At 50.5% G+C, this 18,195-nt stretch overlaps 1 protein-coding gene across 1 annotated transcript; it reads left to right on the plus strand.

Annotated features, from left to right (window-relative positions):
• The first annotated feature begins 3,704 nt into the window (after positions 1 to 3,704).
• On the plus strand, positions 3,705 to 17,319 carry UMOD (uromodulin). Its single transcript, XM_037815192.1, is given in 12 exon segments — positions 3,705 to 3,786; positions 5,209 to 5,360; positions 6,472 to 7,214; positions 7,216 to 7,249; positions 7,339 to 7,446; positions 8,653 to 8,861; positions 9,629 to 9,777; positions 11,587 to 11,832; positions 14,209 to 14,371; positions 14,919 to 15,000; positions 15,856 to 15,897; positions 16,969 to 17,319. Coding segments are annotated over 11 exon segments (1,923 nt in total). The 5' UTR covers positions 3,705 to 3,786; positions 5,209 to 5,275; the 3' UTR covers positions 17,031 to 17,319.
• The last annotated feature ends 876 nt before the right edge of the window (positions 17,320 to 18,195 follow it).

Consider the following 18,195-nt stretch of genomic DNA (forward strand, 5'->3'; position numbering starts at 1 on the left):
AGGCAACACCTTATCTCTGAGAGATACATCATTTCACAGTCATCCCCAAAGGGGAAGGTGCTGACTGTGCTGCTTCCAGATCCAAAATGTACTCTCTCTTAGTCTTCTATGGCTGCTTCAACAAATTACCAAAAAGTGGCTTAACCCCAATTTATTCTCTTAAAGTTCTGAAGGCCAGAAGTCCAAAATTGATTTCACTGAGTGAAAGTCAAAGTGTCCTCAGGCTGGTTCCTTCTGGAAGCTCTTGGGAAGAATCACTACTTCTGCCTCCTCCAGCTTCTGGGGGCTGCCTGCATTCCCAGGCTGGTGGCCTCATCCTCGAATCCCTCTGACCCCTACTTCCCTCCTTACCTCCCCTACCTCCTCTGACTCCTGCATTCTTCCTACAAGGATCACTATAATTGCCTTGAGCCCCTCCTGGATAATCCAAGTTAACTTGCCCCTCTCCAGATCCTTAATCACCTCAACAAAGTCCCTTTTATCACCTGAGAGAATGTTCAGAGGTAATGGGGATTAGGATGTGGACATATTGGGGGGACATTTTTCAGCCATCCACAGACACACACTGCTGAATCCTGACGATCATCTCAGCCAGGTGATAATAGGGCTTCTCTTGGGAAAAGGTCAGGGGTGCTATTTTAGGGGCCTAGGTCCCCACAAACTATCGGGGCCTCTCCACTTTCCACCTGTCATGGAAGACAGAGGCTGCTTGGGCTTTCTTGGGTCTCCGGAGCCAGCTCCCCTCACTGCCCTGGCCTGCCCACGTCCAGACAGAGCAGGGAACAGCCTGAGGCCTTGGAACTCACCGGAGCCAGGTGTTAGTATTCAGGACACGGTGTGAGGCTCACCTGCCTCGGCCGTGAGGCCACGTGGCTGCTGATGGAAGGACGGCTCCTCTCCCAAGGGGCTGCAAGGACAAAATCACATGAAACAGAGCCCTTGGCAGGCCATGGGAACCAGGGAGTGGGGGTGCCACTGAGGCCCCCCAGGTGTACTGGGGCCTCTGGAAGTGAAAACTCAGGTCGGGGCAAGCAGTCTAGGTAGGTAGCACAGATGATACCCCCGTGTTGGGAGGAGGGGTCCTCCCCCTTCCCCCTCCCAACAGACACCAACCACTTCTTCTTACCCTGTAGGTTCTAGATGATCAATTTATCAGAACTCTCCACACCCTTGCTTCTCCAAAAAGACCTGAAACCACTTGTCCCCCTAAGGCTCCCTCATGGTTGAGCCTGATTGTCCTTTACCCCCAAGGAATGAGGTACATTGCGGGGGTGAAGCTGGGTGAGGTTTGGGCTTACCCGTTACTAGCTGTGCAATCTCAGGGACACTCAGCCTCTGTGAACTCCAGCTGTCTTCCCTGGAACTGGGGCTGCTGGGTGTCACTGAATGTCACCATGGCTGTGAGAGCCCTTGGCACGGTGTCTGTGTCTGTGGCAGCCTCGAGAGTGTGAAGATCAGGGCTCTGACCCACATTTGCACATTAAGGGAGATGAGAGTGTCAAGGAAGAGGGAAGTGCCGAGAGACGGAATAAGGTGCTCTCCAAAACAAATATTTATTGAACGCTTTCCTGGATGCCAAGGTAAGAGAGAAAAAACAGTGACCGGATTCGGTCACCCAGAAGTCTCTGGGGAGCTTCAATGCAGCTGGAGGTCTCCAAGAGCATATTGGTGTGGGCTGGAGAGTGAGTGCAAGTTGAGGAAGTGGAGAGAGTGCGCAGATACATCTTTTGAGAAGTTTGGCTGCGAAAGGGGTGAATAATGGGATGGTGGTGGAGACGGGGTGTGGGGTCAAGGGAGAGATTAGGGAGTAAACCAGCGGCTGGGAGAAGCCCAGTGACACAGGAGGAAGGAGGAAGTGAAAGCCAGAAGGAGGGGTCAGCAGCAGACAAGGCAGGAGAGGCCTGTTGTAGGAAGAAGGATGCTGTGTGCATCGAACAGGGGAGGAAGCGAAGGTGAGCCTGACGCAGGTCGACTGAGCGGGTGAGGCCAGCATTGCTTGGAGGTCCCGGTGGGGTGTGCCATGGGGCCATTAAGCCAGTGGGGCTGGGGAGAGGGCAGGAGGTTTGAGGAAAGAATGGGAAAATGACCAACTAAGCAAATGGAGCACGATGGTCCCACTGTGTGGAGTGAAGGTGATGCTTATGAATAGACTTTGGCTCAGGCTCCATGTTTTTCTACCCAGAAAACTCCAGAAGCCAAATTCCCTTTACTGCTTTCAAGACAGCCAGATTCTGGTTGAGACAGGGCCTCCTATGTACCAACCAGAAATGTCAAACATCATCCAGGATGGAGAAAAAGAATATAAGAACTTTTATTTTCTTCGAAAGCAATCGAGAGGAAAAACAAAAAAAGGGAAACATGCCTGCAGGGAAAAAAAGTCATAGGACACAAACATCCTGTTCAGAAAAGAAGAATCAATAATGAACAAACAAATGCAGAAATAACTTCCCATTTCCTCCAAGAATTGCAAAAGTAAACAAAAGCGAGCTATTTCTCACTTTATCTTTTTGGCAAAGGTGAAAAAAAGTTAAAACTCAGGGTTGGTGGGAGTTGTGGATGGGGTTGTAAACTCATTTTAAAAAATGTCTCTGGGCTCCTGTTTGGGAAGAGGTTTCCAAATTCTTAAAGCTATGCCGTTTCTTTGACCCAGGAATTTCCTTCCTGGGAATTTACAAGGAGCTGAGATGACACAGCAGTGCCACCTCTGATGGTTGTCCCACCTCTGAATGAGATGGGGAGAAAAAGGTCCCCAAAATGGTAAATGCAGGGGTCAAGGCCATAGTTAGTTTGCTCAGTCCGTTGGTCATTCTCAACATGATCGACATCCATTTTTCCTTTGAGTTCTGTGTTGCCCACTGTTGGGGACCAGGGCAGGGACGTGGCTCTGTCACCTCCCCCCTCTGTGGCTGTGCAACAGCAGAACAGCGGTTGTCACTTCCACCACTGGTGGAACCCTTCCTACGTGGCTGTACTTGCATCCTCTTTAACCACCACGACAGCTCTATGAGATGGATATTCTTAGGTTTCATTTCCCAGATGAGGAAAATGACCCCAGAAAGGCTAAGTCATGAGGCCATGGGCAGATCTAGAACCTAGACTGGCTGACTTCAAAGCCAACATATTGATTCATGAAATTAATCCACCTTGTAAGGGACCTCCCTCGGGGGACCTCAGATTCCTCGTTTCATAGGGTGGGTTGAGGCCACGATGTCAGAGTTATCTTACAGCTCTGAGCTGCCATTCTCACTCCCCTACGTACATCTGGTCCCCAGGGGAGATGGCTGATCTGGTGAGGATGGGGTGGGTTTCAGAAGGGTACACTCCCCAGGATAGGGGAACACAGTGACGATGAACATCCTAGCTCACCTGGCTTCACACACTGGCATCTACCTGGCTCCTTGGGTCCACCTTGCCCTGGTCAGTGACCGAGAAAAAAACCCAGTACCTTGGCTCTGCTTTACCAGTTAATCTCTAACTATGGAATCTCTTGCTCCCCAAAGGTACAAAACAGAAGCCTTGTATTTCCAGACACAGGGGTGACCCCCCAACCCAATGTCAATCCTTTGGCATCTCTAACTATTAGGAAGCAGAACCACCACTACCTCACAGCCTTGAAAGGGAAAACACTATGTCACAAGAAAAATAAAATATTCCACCCCCAAGAAAACAAACTCAAAGAGGAAGAACCACAGAATAATTGGAGGAGAGATTTCTGACAGGGGCAACATTTATATATATAGGAGGCAGGTACCCAGGAGCAGACTAGTTCTACTCTTCTGGCTTCAGGTAAGGCTGTCTGCAGCTCTCTCCCCCTAGCCCTTTATCTGGTCTTCTACTGGTTCCTATCCTATTTGGGGGAGGGGAGTGGAAGTGAAGAGTGTGGACAGTGGGATCAGACTTGGGCCCGTGCCCTAAGACTCAGGTCCTTCTCTCTGAGGCTAAGCTTTCCAAATAGCGACCGCTGTCTTTTCACTCATTCAATGAATGTTTGTTCAGCACCTACTATGGGCCATGCACCAGGGATACAATGATGAACAAGAGCCACGTGCTGGGCCCTGCTGGGTGTATGTTTCCTTAGTTAATCCCCATGGCAACCATAGGCAGCCAGGTATTAAACACCACGTGTTTTTCAAACTAGGGTTCACAACCAGGAAATCATCAGCGGGTTAGAGAGGAAATTTCTTATAATGAAACAAAAGAGAATCCATCATCGTAAGGATAAGTAACCATTTCATGAAACTTTCTTTTGCTTGCATGCAAGCTTGTGTGTGTTTGCATCTAGCTGTGCTTGTAATGCACCGGGTCATGACATGAAACATTTTTCTTATTAAAGGTCAGGGTCAAAAAGTTTGAAGAACACTGTATGAGAGCACCAGTTCTTAGAGCACAGGGACTTGCTCCTAGCAAGTGCTCGCTGGGTGGAAGCAGGGATCCCCATTTCACAGATGAGGACACTGAGTCTTAGGGAATTAAAGTTCCATGTCCAAGGTCATGATGCTTTGCAGGGTAAAACAGAGATTTGAATCCTGGGTGCAGGCTCCAGATCTCACATACTTAACCTTCGTGTTATCCTATTTTGCTGCTGTAAAAACTAGCGTAAGAGTAGCATTCACCTAGGGTTATCTCACCAATGGAATGAAATAGTAAGTGACCACTCGGGAAGCATTAAAATGCATTGCAAAGGCTAATTGCCTCTCTAGCTGATTATCTCAAGCCGCTTCTTTGCAATACGTGAGTTGGGCAGAGGCAGGGATCTTACCTGTCTTGTTCACTGCTCTCCCTGGTGCCTAGCGCCATGTTTGGCACATAATAGCTCCTCAATAAACATTTTTGAATGAATAAATGGAGCTGGGCAAGTTGAAAGTTCCCCAGCCAGAGGCCAGGAAATGACTTAAAATCCAGAGCTTCCCCAGTAAGTCAGTGAGTCCAGGACACCACCCCAGCTTGCTGTTTCCTGCTCCAAATAAGAGACTCAGTTGTTCCACATATGCTGGGACTTGGGGAGCCAGTGCTGGGATGTGGGGGGTGGGGTGAGGATGGGGCAACAGTGGGGAAACCCCACCAGAGCCAGGGCTGCAGCATTGCACATTTTTTGTAGTCTACGTAAATGGTGCACCCTGGGGTTGTGCAGTGCACAACCAAAGCACTCCTCCCAACTGTTGGGAGGGGAGTCAGAACACACATTTATCACATCCATTCTTTCCACAGGACCCCCGGCATCATTGTCTTTGGGCAGCACTTCCTGGACCAGAAGCCGCTGCAAAGAAGACAAAGGATGGGGTGGCTTTTCTCTCTGCTGCTGGGAGTGGTGTTGACCTCTGGGTTCATCACAGCTGAAGCCAATGACACCTCGGAAACAAGTAAGCTCACGCATGCATGTGTGTGTGCATGTGTGTATGTGCAGGCATGTGCATGTGTAGGCAGCAACGCAGCCATTAGCAGAAGAGCTGGTTTCCATCCCTACCACATTTAGGGTTTTTATAGTCTTTATTCTAAATCGGTGTCTTAGATTTTAATGTGCCCTGGACTCACCTGGGAATTTTGCCCAAATGCAGATTCTTGTTCAGTAGGTCTGGGTGGGGTCTGAGATTCTGCATTTCTAACCAGCTCCCAGATGGTGCTCATGGACCACCCTTTGGGAGGAAAGCTGCCTCCAGAAGCTTCCTAGAGCACACTCCAGGTGGCTCCCGATCCCTCCCCTTTCACCCTTCAGAGGTCATGCCTTTAGGTCCAACACATCCCTCAGCCAGCTTCCAGATTTTCCCTGGAGTACCTTGGGGGCATCCTAAATGTCATCCTGGTTTTGTGGTTGAAAGCCCACACCCTCTGGTCCTGCCCCCGGGCTTCTGTCCTGGCTTGGCTGCTCATCAACTGAGCGTGTGGCTAAACCTTCAAAATTTCAGTTCCTCATCTTTAAAATCAAGATAATAGTAATAATAAAAAAAAATGATCCCCAGGGCCATTGTGGAGGATTCAAGGAGATAATGACTGCAAAGCGTAGATCTTTGTTCCTGGCAGCTAGCAAGTGTGTAACAAATGGCAGGTCATTATTTTCATTTCCACTGTTATCGCTAGGGAGGAACAGTCCAGTGTGTGTTCAGTTGGTCTTCAGGGGGGAGGGGACACTGAGCAGGGTCTCCACTAAGGTTCTTTGGTAGGGAAGGAGATCTGGGTAGAAGGCATAAGACGTGCACACGTGGGAAGGGGCAGCATGTTCACCCCAAGTCCCCACCACTGTGTCAAGAGCTCTGTGCATTATTCCTCTGGATGTTGGAATATAGCTGGAAGGCATTGTTCAACAGAAAGTTGGAATGATGGAAGTTTAGGCACCATCAAGGGACTTTTGTTTGCTTGTTTTGGAGGAGGTCAGGTAGACACTGTCTTCAAGCACATGGGTCCCCTAGATAAGGGTCTCTGGGTGGCCACTGGTGTCACCACCGCCACTCTGAGGCTGGGCTCTCCTGTCTGCAGGAAGCTGCTCTGACTGTCACATCAATGCCACCTGCACGGAGGACGGGGCTGCCACGATGTGCTCCTGTCAGGCGGGTTTCACCGGCGACGGCCTCACCTGCGCGGACCTGGACGAGTGCGCCACTCCGGGCGCCCACAACTGCTTGGCGGACAGCAGCTGCGTGAACACGCTAGGCTCCTATGCGTGCCTCTGCCACGAGGGCTTCCGCCTCACGCCCGGGCTCGGCTGCACCGACGTGGACGAGTGCGCGGAGCCGGGGCTCAGCCGCTGCCACGCGCTGGCCGCCTGCGTCAACGTCCAGGGCAACTACACGTGCGTGTGCCCTGCGGGCTACCGGGGGGACGGGTGGCACTGCGAGTGTTCCCCAGGCTCCTGCAGCCCGGGGCTGGACTGCGTGCCCGAGGGCGACACGCACGTGTGCGCCGACCCGTGCGAGGCATACAGCACCCTGGACGAGTACTGGCGCAGCGTCGCGTACGGGGCCGGCTACTCCTGCGACTCGAGCCTGCGCGGCTGGCACCGCTTCGTGGGCCAGGGCGGCGTGCGCCTGGCGGAGGCCTGCGTGCCCATCCTGCGCTGCAACACGGCGGCGCCCATGTGGCTCAACGGCACGCACCCGTCGAGCGAGGAGGGCATCGTCAGCCGCACGGCCTGCGCGCACTGGAGCGGCCACTGCTGCCTGTGGGACGCGCCCGTCCAGGTGAAGGCCTGTGCCGGGGGATACTACGTCTACAACCTGACACCGCCCCCCCGAGTGCAATCTGGCCTATTGCACAGGTGAGTCGGACTGCTCCCCGTCGCCCCACGCCACCGCGGGGGAACAAGGGCGCATCTTTGTCTGTCCTTCTGTCCTTGTGACTCTGCAGACCCCAGCTCCGTCGAGGGGACGTGTGAGGAGTGCGGTGTGGACGAGGATTGCAAATCGGGTAATGGCAGATGGTACTGCCAGTGCAAAGAAGACTTCAACATCACGGGTGAGGCCAGTGGAGGTGGGGAGGTGGTGAGAGGCCTGCCAGGGCTTGGGGGAGGGACACGTTCCTGGGGGGGGTGGGGGGATTGGGGGGTTGGGGGATGGGCTGTGAGTGTGAGCCCTGGGGACACATTATCCAATCTGTATGAAAAGGAAATACCCAACAGAACCCATTAAAACCAGCAAGAAGCTCTCTGGGGCTTCCTAAGTCTCCTCTTAGTTGACCCCAGAGCTCCCAGAGTTTCAGGGACCCCCTCACCCCCAGCCTTCTTTCTGAGGCCCCCACACCACAGCAGGTTCAGCCATGGCCCCCTGTTAGCCATATTCCCAGGCACCAGAACACACAACCAGCTGGCACTCTGCCAGCTCCTGGGCCCAGCCCTGGCCCTCTGAGAGCCTCAGTTTCCCCATCTGCAAAATGGTTGACACAGGCTGGTATTTCTCAAACTCCAGTCCTGATCTTAGTCACATCCAGGGGCCAATTTTACAAGTTTTGCTTTAACCAAGTACTACCTATGCTGTTTTTATTATTTATTTCATTATTATTTCCTTTTTTTTATTTCAAATCGATTGACTCCTTCTTTTAAGTACATTTGGAATGTTTACGGTCACTATCATATCTGTCAGTGGCAAGTAACGCTTCCCTTAGATAGATGGTAACTGTAAAAATGAATGCGGTGAAAAGAAAATGCAGCTGTGCAATACCTCAGTTACAAAATTATTTAAGAAAGCAGTTCTAGCTGAATGCTGTCGCCTGCCCTGACTCTAAGCCTGAAACCTGCTCTCTGTTTGTTAAAAGGAAAATTAGCAAGCACCGGATGTTAAAGATAGCAGCTTGGCAAGCAGGGATCTCTCCTTAGCGTAAAAGGGATGGAAAGAAATTGCAATTAACTTTCTAATTTTTTAACTGGGATTCAATGTTATTTAAAGCTGGGACAGTGAATGATGACCCCCAGATCATCCTGCATTTTGTGTACAACCCACACATAGGGGACGAGGGACTGGATTAAAGGCTGCCCCCAGATTCCACCCAGAGGATGCTCTGAAGCCAATCTTGCGTTTCCATCATTGGCTCAGCATGATCTGAGAACTGAGGCGACTCTGAGTGCCCCCAACTGGTGGCCAGTCAGGCCAGCTGGGGATGTGCTGGGCCCCTAAGCTGTAGGTACAAGCTCACCCGCCCCGATCCCATCTTCCTTGACCATTTCAGATCTCTCCCTCCTGGAGCCCAGGCTGGAGTGTGGGGCCAATGTCATCAAGGCATCCCTGAGCAGGTGCCAGCTGGAGATCCTGGGCTTCGAGAAGGTCTTCATGTACCTGCAGGACAGCCGGTGCTCAGGCTTCGATGAGCGGAGCAACCAGAACTGGGTGTCTGTGGTGACCCCAGCCCAGGATGGCCCCTGTGGGACTGTGATGACGGTACATCCTGGACAGACCCAGGGCACTGCCTGGCTCAAGCCCCAGCTCCTCCAATTACTAGTTGTATGAGCTTGGGTGGGTTGTTTAGCCTGGCTGTGCCTCAGTTTCCTCACCTTAAAAATGGGGTAATAGTACCTGCTTCTTAGGGTTATTGAGAGGATTATGTGACTTACTATGTGTGGGGTGATTCAGACAGTGCCTGGTACATAGTAAGTGCCCAATAACTGCTAGCTTCCAATAAAGAAGTCGACCCATGGGGGATAGTTCCCTTTGACAGGTGGGGAAAGTAGGGCTCAGAGAGGACAGTGAATTTTCCAAGCCAGTAGATATCAGAGCTGGGTCCAGGAGCAGGTCCATTTCTCTCCAGTGGTCCTGGGATGTCCTGAGAAGCAGGGTTGGCATCACTGGCATTCAGAGAACCAGGACTTTGCCTACAGAGACGTCCTCGAGGAGTGAAAGGAAAGAAAACCAAAGCAGGAGAGGAATGGAGCCTCATTTGCTCAGTATGGTGCCCGAAATCCCATTAATAGAGGATTCAGCTCAGGGCTTTTAGTTTCTTCAGTCTCCCGGAGAGGAATCATGGGGTGATGGAAGGAGCGTTTTGCTCAAAGCCTGGCACAGGGCACTGGCTTGTAAATGGTTGCTGCTGTCATAACTTTTTATCACAGGGACTGGGAGGGCAGCTTTCAAGTGGTCAGAGCCAACCCCTTTGGCTTTGCTGTCCTACTCAGCCTCTCATGCTCCTTTCTCCACACCCCCCAACACAGAGGAATGAAACCCATGCCACGTACAGCAACACCCTCTACTTGGCAAAGGATATCATCATCCGTGACATCAACATCAAGATCAACTTTGCCTGCTCCTATGCCCTGGACATGAAAGTCAGCCTGAAGACCGCCCTGCAGCCGGTGGTCAGGTGTGGCCATAGAGGGTCCCCAGCGCCCCTGGCAGGCTCCACCCCCCAGCCCCTTAACCAGGAGACCCTGAGCTCTCCTGTCCACTGCCACCCATAGGGAGATGGTGTTGCCCAGTGGAGGGGCCCAGCTAGGAATTCCAGAACCCAGATTCAAATCTGGGCTCTGTCACCTACTAACCAGATGGCTCTGGGAAGCTGATAGCCCCTCTCTGGGTGTCAGTCTTCTCATCTTTGACATGGGCTTAGCAATACTGCCCTGTCTTTCTTAGAAGCACGGCAGATGTGAATCAAATATTAGTGTCTCTGGCTTACCAGAGGGGCTGGGGGTGAGGTGGGATTTGGACTTGGGGAAGAGGAAGGGCTCAGTACAGCCCTATTATGGGACTTTGGGCAAACTGTGGCCAATGTTCGGACCCTGGTTTCCTTCTCTGTAAATTGGGGGAGTTAGATTAGAAGAGGAGTTTCCAAATTATGCTCCTTGGAGTCTGAGGACCTGCAGGGAGGTGCCTTGGAGTTCCTGCAGGAGTGAAGCAGAACAATTCCACTCATATTGCATGCCACATAAGGTTTTATTATATAAAAAAGGGTTCTATTGCTAAATAAAATTGGAAATCTCTGAAGGAGATGGATCACAGGCCAATGGTGCTGATGCTGGAAAAAAACAATAGCTGAAGTAATGACTACCATTTATTGAGAGTTTATTCTATGCCAGGCACTGTGCTTAGCACTTTACATGGACCATCTCATTAAAACCTTACAGCAGCTGTAGCAGGTGTAGCTATTATTATTGTTATTATTTCCATTATACCTTTGTGCACACTGAGGCTCAAAGAAGGTTGAGTAATGTGCCCAAGGTTGTGGGGTCTAGTAAGTGGCAGAGCTGAGATTTGAACCCAGGCCATCGGACTCAGAGCCCCCATTCCTCTGTGACCTTCAGTTTAAAGCTTGGCCAAGGTTACAAGATCTCTGGGTCAGCAAGACTCGAGGAAGAGTGCTGGGAGCTGAGGAGTGTGCGTGGCTGATGTGGGAGAAGCTTGCTCATTGCCTGCCTTTGGCTAGGCAAAGGCAAAGCAGCGTTTTCACGCCCCGTGGCTATGTCTTAGGTGGTAGGCTCTGGGGTACCATCCATCTTTGTGCGCCTCTCTCTCTGGTATGGGTTGGAAGTCTTGCCCCCACTCCAATCCTGAGTCCAAACCGAGAACCTGGTTCTCACCTCGGTTCACTGTGGACATCCACCTTACAGAGTATTTCTCACAAGCCTTATTTCCTGGGGCATCAGTCTTACATGTCCCTTGTGGGATCATCCAGTGAAGTCTACACCAGTTAATAGTAACCATTAAAACACCCCAAGCTTCTGATGTAGATGTTAGTACATCATGGTGGAACCGAGACTCAGACTTGAGTCTGTAGGACTCACAGCCCATGCCGTTCAACTTATTCTAGGTTGAGACCAAAATTGAGAGTGGTATCAAGTGGGCTTGGTTTAGGTCCTTGGCTATTCAAAGTGTGGTCTATGGTCCAGCAGCATTGACGTCACCCAGGAGTTTGTTAGCAATGCAGAATCTTGGGCCCCCACTCCAGACCTACCCAATCAGAACCTGCATTTCAATAAGATCTCCAGGGGAGCACTCAGTGCAGTTTGCAAAGCCATGGTTGGTGCGTTCCAGTCCTACTGCTGGATGAAAACAAACAAACAAACAGACAAAGCACATAACGGCCAGGGACTTCCCAGGAAGGCTGACCCCAAAGGGCGGTCCAGGTATTGAGGTTGTGCAGCCATGGTCCTCTCACAGCCCCTGTCCCCCGCAGTGCCCTGAACATCAGCGTGGGAGGGACGGGCACGTTCACCGTGCGGATGGCCCTCTTCCAGAGCCCCGCCTACACGCAGCCCTACCAAGGCTCCACCGTGACGTTGTCCACCGAGGCCTTTCTCTACGTGGGCACCATGCTGGATGGGGGCGATCTGTCCCGCTTTGTCCTGCTGATGACCAACTGCTATGCCACACCCAGCAGCAACGCCACAGACCCCATCAAGTACTTCATCATCCAGGACAGGTAAGGCAAAGGTTCTTACCTGGGGGCTCCTGGGTGTCTCTGGACTCGGACGGGGAAAATGTACACCTCTCTATTCTTTAACCTCTAACTGAAATTTAGCATTTGCCTCCATTACCAAGATAGACAACAAGCTGCAGAACATGTGGTAGCATTTATGGCCACCATTACTCCTGAATTACTATAGTGATCAGAATTTCCACGAGCCCTTAGTAGTTCATGCATTCATAAAGAAGCACATATATCAAATGTTTAAATATTTTGAGAACTCTTTCTATTGAATTCCTTTCCTTTATAATTCTTGGGCATTTTATTTTCTGCATTTAAAAGCATTATTTTGAAGATGGTTGCAGGCTTCCCCAGATAACCAGGTGGGTCCTTGTCTGCGAAAAGGTTAAGAAACCTTGTCTAAGGGCAAACCCAGGGCTGGGAGAGTAAGGGCAGGCTCGGTTAGCCCAGGGCCAATTGGAACAGCGAGGCCACAGGTGTAGAGGTGATAGGTAACTGCTAGTTCACTTTCTCACGAACTGAGCACATATTTTTGTGCAGGCTCTGTGGATACTGCAATGAACAGATGAGACAAAAATCTCTGTCCTCACACAGCTTGTATTCTAAGGGGGAAGATCGACAATTCAACAAAAGTAAAATGCGTTATTGATTCAAAGATGCTGTAGAAAAACTAAGCAGGGGAAGGAGAGGAGCATTTGCAATTGTATTAGCAAAGTCAGGGAAAGCATCCCTGGGGGATGGTGACTTATTTCCATCTCAGTTCTCTTTGAATCTACCTGGATACATCAAAGGGAAAGTCTCACTTGGCTATAACCTGACCTCCCTATTATTTGTTAATCTCCCTTTGTAATGAAAAGAAAGAAGTCTGCCTGAGTGCCTTTTTCAGCCAACAGTGTCTAACTAAAATTTAATAGCCCTCTTTGATTTACCTTGTGTTTATTTCCGTGGTCGTGCTTTATTAATGGCAAGTGAGACTATTTGCCATTTGTGGTCAGGATCTAAAGATTTTCTAAAAGTAAATGCATGCAGCAAAAATCTAAATGGCTTTAAAGACAAATAGTAATACAGGTGTTGGCTGAATAAGAAAGCATTCATGAACGTGCTTTCTAGCTGAGGCAATAAAGAAGTGAAATTTGGGAAACCTTGGCATGACCTTGAGTGTGGCATCACAGAGGTTTGAGTTCAAACCTTGGCTTTGCCATTTCTTCGTTCTGAGATTCAAGTTTCCTCATTTCCCAGGATATTAATTTTCTCATTTGTAAATTGAGGGTAAATACTGCCTACTATGCAGGGATTTTTTTTTTAAACTTTCTTTTTCTGAGTATGGAAGGACTGCACATACATTGTGGGAAATGTGGCAAGTTTTTAAAGTAGAAATAAGCAGGAAGAAATCCTGGGTGTGCTTGTGTGTTTCTGGCTGGGTGTGTGAGAGATGGGTTGAGAACTGCTGGTCTGGGACAGGTGCCCAGAAGTCACAGGACGGTGGGTGTGGGGGAGTGACTGGAGGGGACCCTGGACGCCCTGTTGGGTTGAGTGTGTGGGACCACCAAGGGCCATGCTGGGTGATCAGCAAGGGTGGCCGCTCGGACTTTCAGGAGGTGGATCCACTTAACCTCAGGGCTTTGATTTTGCCAAGTCAAGAGTGCACTTTTGGGGCCAGATCTGAATTGTGGGAAACACAGAGAGTAAATGCTACCCCCAGAAGTCCGTATATCAGTTCTTCTCTACATGTCAGGCTCCCTTCTAAATAAAATTTGAGCAAAAGGTGTGAAATAGCAGAAGAGGTGTCTAATTTGTCTGCCCAGGGCACCCGTGCACCCTTATCCAGCCCAACACATATGTGAGTCTCTGCAGGTGTGACTCTGAGTGGAAATTCACCAGTGTGCTTGGGTGCAATTGTGTGTGTGTGCAGATCGGTCACATGCGTGGACACTCCAGTTTGGCCAGTGGCCCTCAGTACTCAGAAATGTCTGTTGTTAAAATTAGCACCAAGAGCATCATAGATAATATCCAATAAATGGTAGCTAATGATTCCTGCAGCCCGTTTCCTGGGACATCAGAAAGTGTTGATTTTTTGGATAGTTTCAACCGCGCGCTGATATTATTACTTTAGCGTTGTGTATATATTGCACCCACTGTGTACTGCGCACTGTTCTAAGCACTTTGCCAAATTAATCCTCACAAAAATCTAGTGAGGTGGGTTACAATTATTAGCCCCTTTGTACAGATGGGGAAACTGAGTCACAGAGAAATTAAGTAAATTGTCCAAAGTCACACGGCTAATAGGTGGTGGGGTGAGATTTGAACCCAGGAAATCTGGCCCCAGAGTCTTGGCTTAACCAACCAAATTGCATGCCATGGCCCTCCCAGATGTCCGCGCACTGAGGACTCGACCATCCAGGTGGTGGAGAACGGGGAGTCCCCTCAGGGCCGATTTTCCGTCCAGATGTTCCGATTTGCTGGAAACCACGACCTGGTCTACCTGCACTGTGAAGTGTATCTCTGTGACGCTGTGGAAGAGAAGTGCAAGCCGGTGAGTTGGCTCTCGTCTCGGCCTCCTCGCCTTCACGTCCCCCCACCCGTGTTCCATAACCACTGGCCTGAAAGACACGGGAGCTACCGGGTCTAGAAGAAAACACACATTTCTGTTGCATTTCCCTCTTTCAGTGTAGGGTACAGAATGAGCAGTAAGATGGGGTGGGTGTGGCCAAGCTGGAGACTGTGGGAAATCAAGTAGCAGCAATGCAGCACTGCGGGCTGGTAAACGCTTTGGCTTATCTGCAAGCGTGTGTTAGAATAACAGTAGCTGACAGTTTTACTGGCCCGGTCTTCTACGTGGGGAGACAGACTCAGAGAGGTTAAGTGACTTGCCTGAGATCATTCCTCTAGCGAACGGTAGAGCTGGGCTGTGAACCCAGATATCCAGAGCCCCTAACCCATCTCCCATTCCTCCTGTCCCATCCTTAAGTCCCAGACTGGGGACAGAAGCCTGCTCTTCTGGGGCATGCACCCCACTCCCCACAGCAGCCCACATTCAGTCTCCCTCACGGGAGGTTTTCTCGGTCACCCTCTCCCTGCAGACTTGCTCTGGGACCAGATTCCGCAGTGGGGGCGTCATAGACCAAACCCGTGTCCTGAACCTGGGTCCCATCACACGGAAAGGTGAGAGAAACCCTCTCTGCCCTCACATTCCTGGCAGGGAATAGTCTCTGGAGAGAAGGGTGTATAACAGAGTCTGCACTTTGGGATCTTACTGGGGTCTTACTGCGATCGGAATAACTGGGAGCAAGTGGATCCTATGAGGCAAGATGAAACAGACGCTGCTTTCCTTTGGTCAGCTTCCCATCATCCGCTCATTCATTCATTGCACACATAAGGTTTTTATTGCCTGCAGTGTGCCAGGCCCTGGGACAGAGGTTGGGGAATCCTGCGATGAACAGAAACAAGCACAGACCCTGCTTATGAGCCAGTGGGGAAGACATTGTTCAAGTAATACCACTTGTCCATGTGTAACCACAACTATGATAAGTGCCATGAACAAAACAGATTAGGAGCTCGGAGATTTTACAACAGGGAACCAGACCCAGCCTAGCAGATCAGGAAGGACTGCTGAGGGAATTAAACTGGAGCAGAGATTTGGAAATTGAGGAGGAATTAACTAAGAGAGATCAGGGAAGGAGGGAATGGGGGAGTGGCTCGTAGGGTTGGAGCCTATTAGAAGGCCAGGGAGGCTGGAAGGAGGCGGAGAGCCATGTGGAGTGAGCTGACGCAGGGGGTCCTGGAGCACGTGGGGCCTTGTCATTCCCATTGAGGTCTGGGTCCTTTTCCCTGCAAGCAACAGGGAACCCCTGTAGGGCCTGAAGCAGGGGGGTGACATGGTCAGGCGTGGGTTTCGAAATGATCGCTCTGGCTGCAAGGTGAAGAAAGATGAACAGGGCTCTCCCAGGGCCCCCTCGCCAACCTCATGCCTTCTCCTTCCACTTCTCCTTGCACTGATCTCTCTGTTTCTGCTCACAGATGTCCAGGGCATCGTGTCCATGGCTGCTACCAGCCGCTTGGGTAAGTTCAGTTTCTCTCTGCAGAGGGATCTGCTCTAGAAACCTCCTCTGGGGCTTCCATCTGTGGCCTCCCAGGCATGCTGGAGGTCCTGTTGGGTCTGAGCTCTGAAGAGTATCTGTGAAAACACCTGGCCCTGGGGCCGTGCATATGCACTTAATGCCTGTGCTGTCTCAGAATAGTGTACCTGTGCCTGAGGACATAGGCACACAAGACTGTGGATCATCCAGGCACGTTTGCACACACACAAGGTCTCACACATACATAAGTATTTGCACAAGCAGATGCACAGATATCTGCATTGGCTCACATGTATATTTGCAGGTACAGACATACACTCAGTTGTTGCAAACCTGGGCACAAATGGGCACTCACACGCTCCACACCTACATCTTGGGCACCTGCTGAAATGTTGTGACTTGTCACCAATGCCTTTTCCAGGATTCATCCAACAGGTAACACACAGGTATCGAGTGCCTCCCATGCTTAGTGCTGAGATGAACACAGCAGCCAAGCAGGGACCCTGTTTCTCTGCTCCTTTCCTCCTCTGGCCACAAATTTCAGGGACTGGTGGCATTTTGGTGGCCCTTAATTTTTATGGCCACTCAGTTGTCTGGAAATTGGGATGAAAAGTGAGCCATGCTGCTGTTGCCTGGCTTGGCTCCTGGCACCAGATCCATGGAGGGCATTCACCGACCTGGTGTTCGGCCTGAGCTAACTTGGCCCAGCACAGGTAAGCTCAGAGCTTGAGAGCCAGGGTGTTCCTGAGAGGTTTGCCCTCTGTGAACATCTCCTAGGGTTGCCAAGTATGGTTGGGTAGGTTGGGTACTGCACAAGAGCGCCCTGTTGAGGGCTACCATGCCTTGGGCCAGTGGAAAGGCTGCCTTTTCCTAATTGGCCCACCTGGGAGGGCACCTTTTTCCATTTTCCACCTAGAGTGGGCACCTTTTTCTATTTGGTTACCCAAAGAGTGTGGTTTTTCCCAATGAAGCAATCTAGAGAGTCCTCTTTTTAAAAAATTTGCATAAAGGCACATTTGTGCTAGCAGCGACTCAGTCATTGCTTTCCTTTCAGGGCTCCTGCAGGCCTGGCTCCTTCACCTTCTGTTGGCCACCTTGATCCTGATGCCTCAGTGATCCAGCAGCAGGAAACCTGGGGTCTGTGGCTCTCAGCTCACTTCTGGCTGGATGTGGGGGGTGGGTGGAGGGTAACGCAAGCTAGTGCTCCAGCCACAGGAAAAGGGGCTCACGCTTCAACCAGCTTGCTCCTATTTTCTCCCCTTCAACCTTGCTCTCAGATAAACAGTCTGTATCTTTTAAATGCTGCCTTCTCTCCAAATGGGACTTGCAATGTGTCTGTACATGAGGCCCCTGACTCCTTCAAGAGTGCGGCAAAATAATCATCACTTTCAAAAGCCCAGTCTTTGAAGTCATTCATTCATTCAGCAAGTATTTAGTGAGCACCTAGGATGTGTAGATATTGTCTGAGGTGCTGGGGTCCCATGTCAAGAAAAACCAGACCCTATCCCTGTCCTCATGGAGTTCACAGTCTGTTCAGAGAGTCTAGCTGAACTCTGGTTTTGCTATGTGACCTTCAACAAGATACATGATGTCTCTAAGTTCCATTCAGTCACTCATTCATTCAAGGGATATTTACTGAGTACCAGCTGTGTGCCAACACTATTATAGGAAACACTGGTTAGTAAGACAGAGGCAGCCCCTGCCTTCAGGAATCTCTCAGTCCTTAGAGGAGATAAGCAGTGGAAGTAGACAATGTCAGGGACCTGGCACATCTTAGGGACTCCCTCTCTTCATTGCATTTCTGCATCCCAATCCAGAAGATGTAGACCTGTTTCCAGGACTCCATCATTGGGAAGGGAGGCTTTGCAACAAGGGTACCACTAGGAGGCTTTCTGGAGACTCCACCAGAAGCCATGGAGTGACTGGGCTCAGGGACACGCAGATAGCCAAGTGGGCAAAAAGAAACCAATGACAGTGGGAAAGTCTGCCCTGATGGCAGCTGCTTCTTTAGTCTCCAGTCGTGGCTTTCCAGAAGAAGTCAAGGTTCTTTCATTATTGGAGCCTTCTGATCCCAGGGAAAAACACACATGTGTATCAGCAAATGGGGGCTGCTTGGACAGTGTGTCTTAAGGCACTCTTATCACACAGGCATGTGATGTAAACATGCATGCCTGCTACCCTTACATCAGAGCTTTGCGTAGGAGGACGGGGGTGCTGACCCCAGCTGGGCCTGGCTGGACCATGTGCAGAGTCATTTCTACTTTGACTCGAGTACAAGAGA

Source organism: Choloepus didactylus, chromosome 21 (genome assembly GCF_015220235.1).
Source record: "Choloepus didactylus isolate mChoDid1 chromosome 21, mChoDid1.pri, whole genome shotgun sequence".
In the NCBI taxonomy this organism is placed as follows: Eukaryota; Metazoa; Chordata; class Mammalia; order Pilosa; family Megalonychidae; genus Choloepus; species Choloepus didactylus.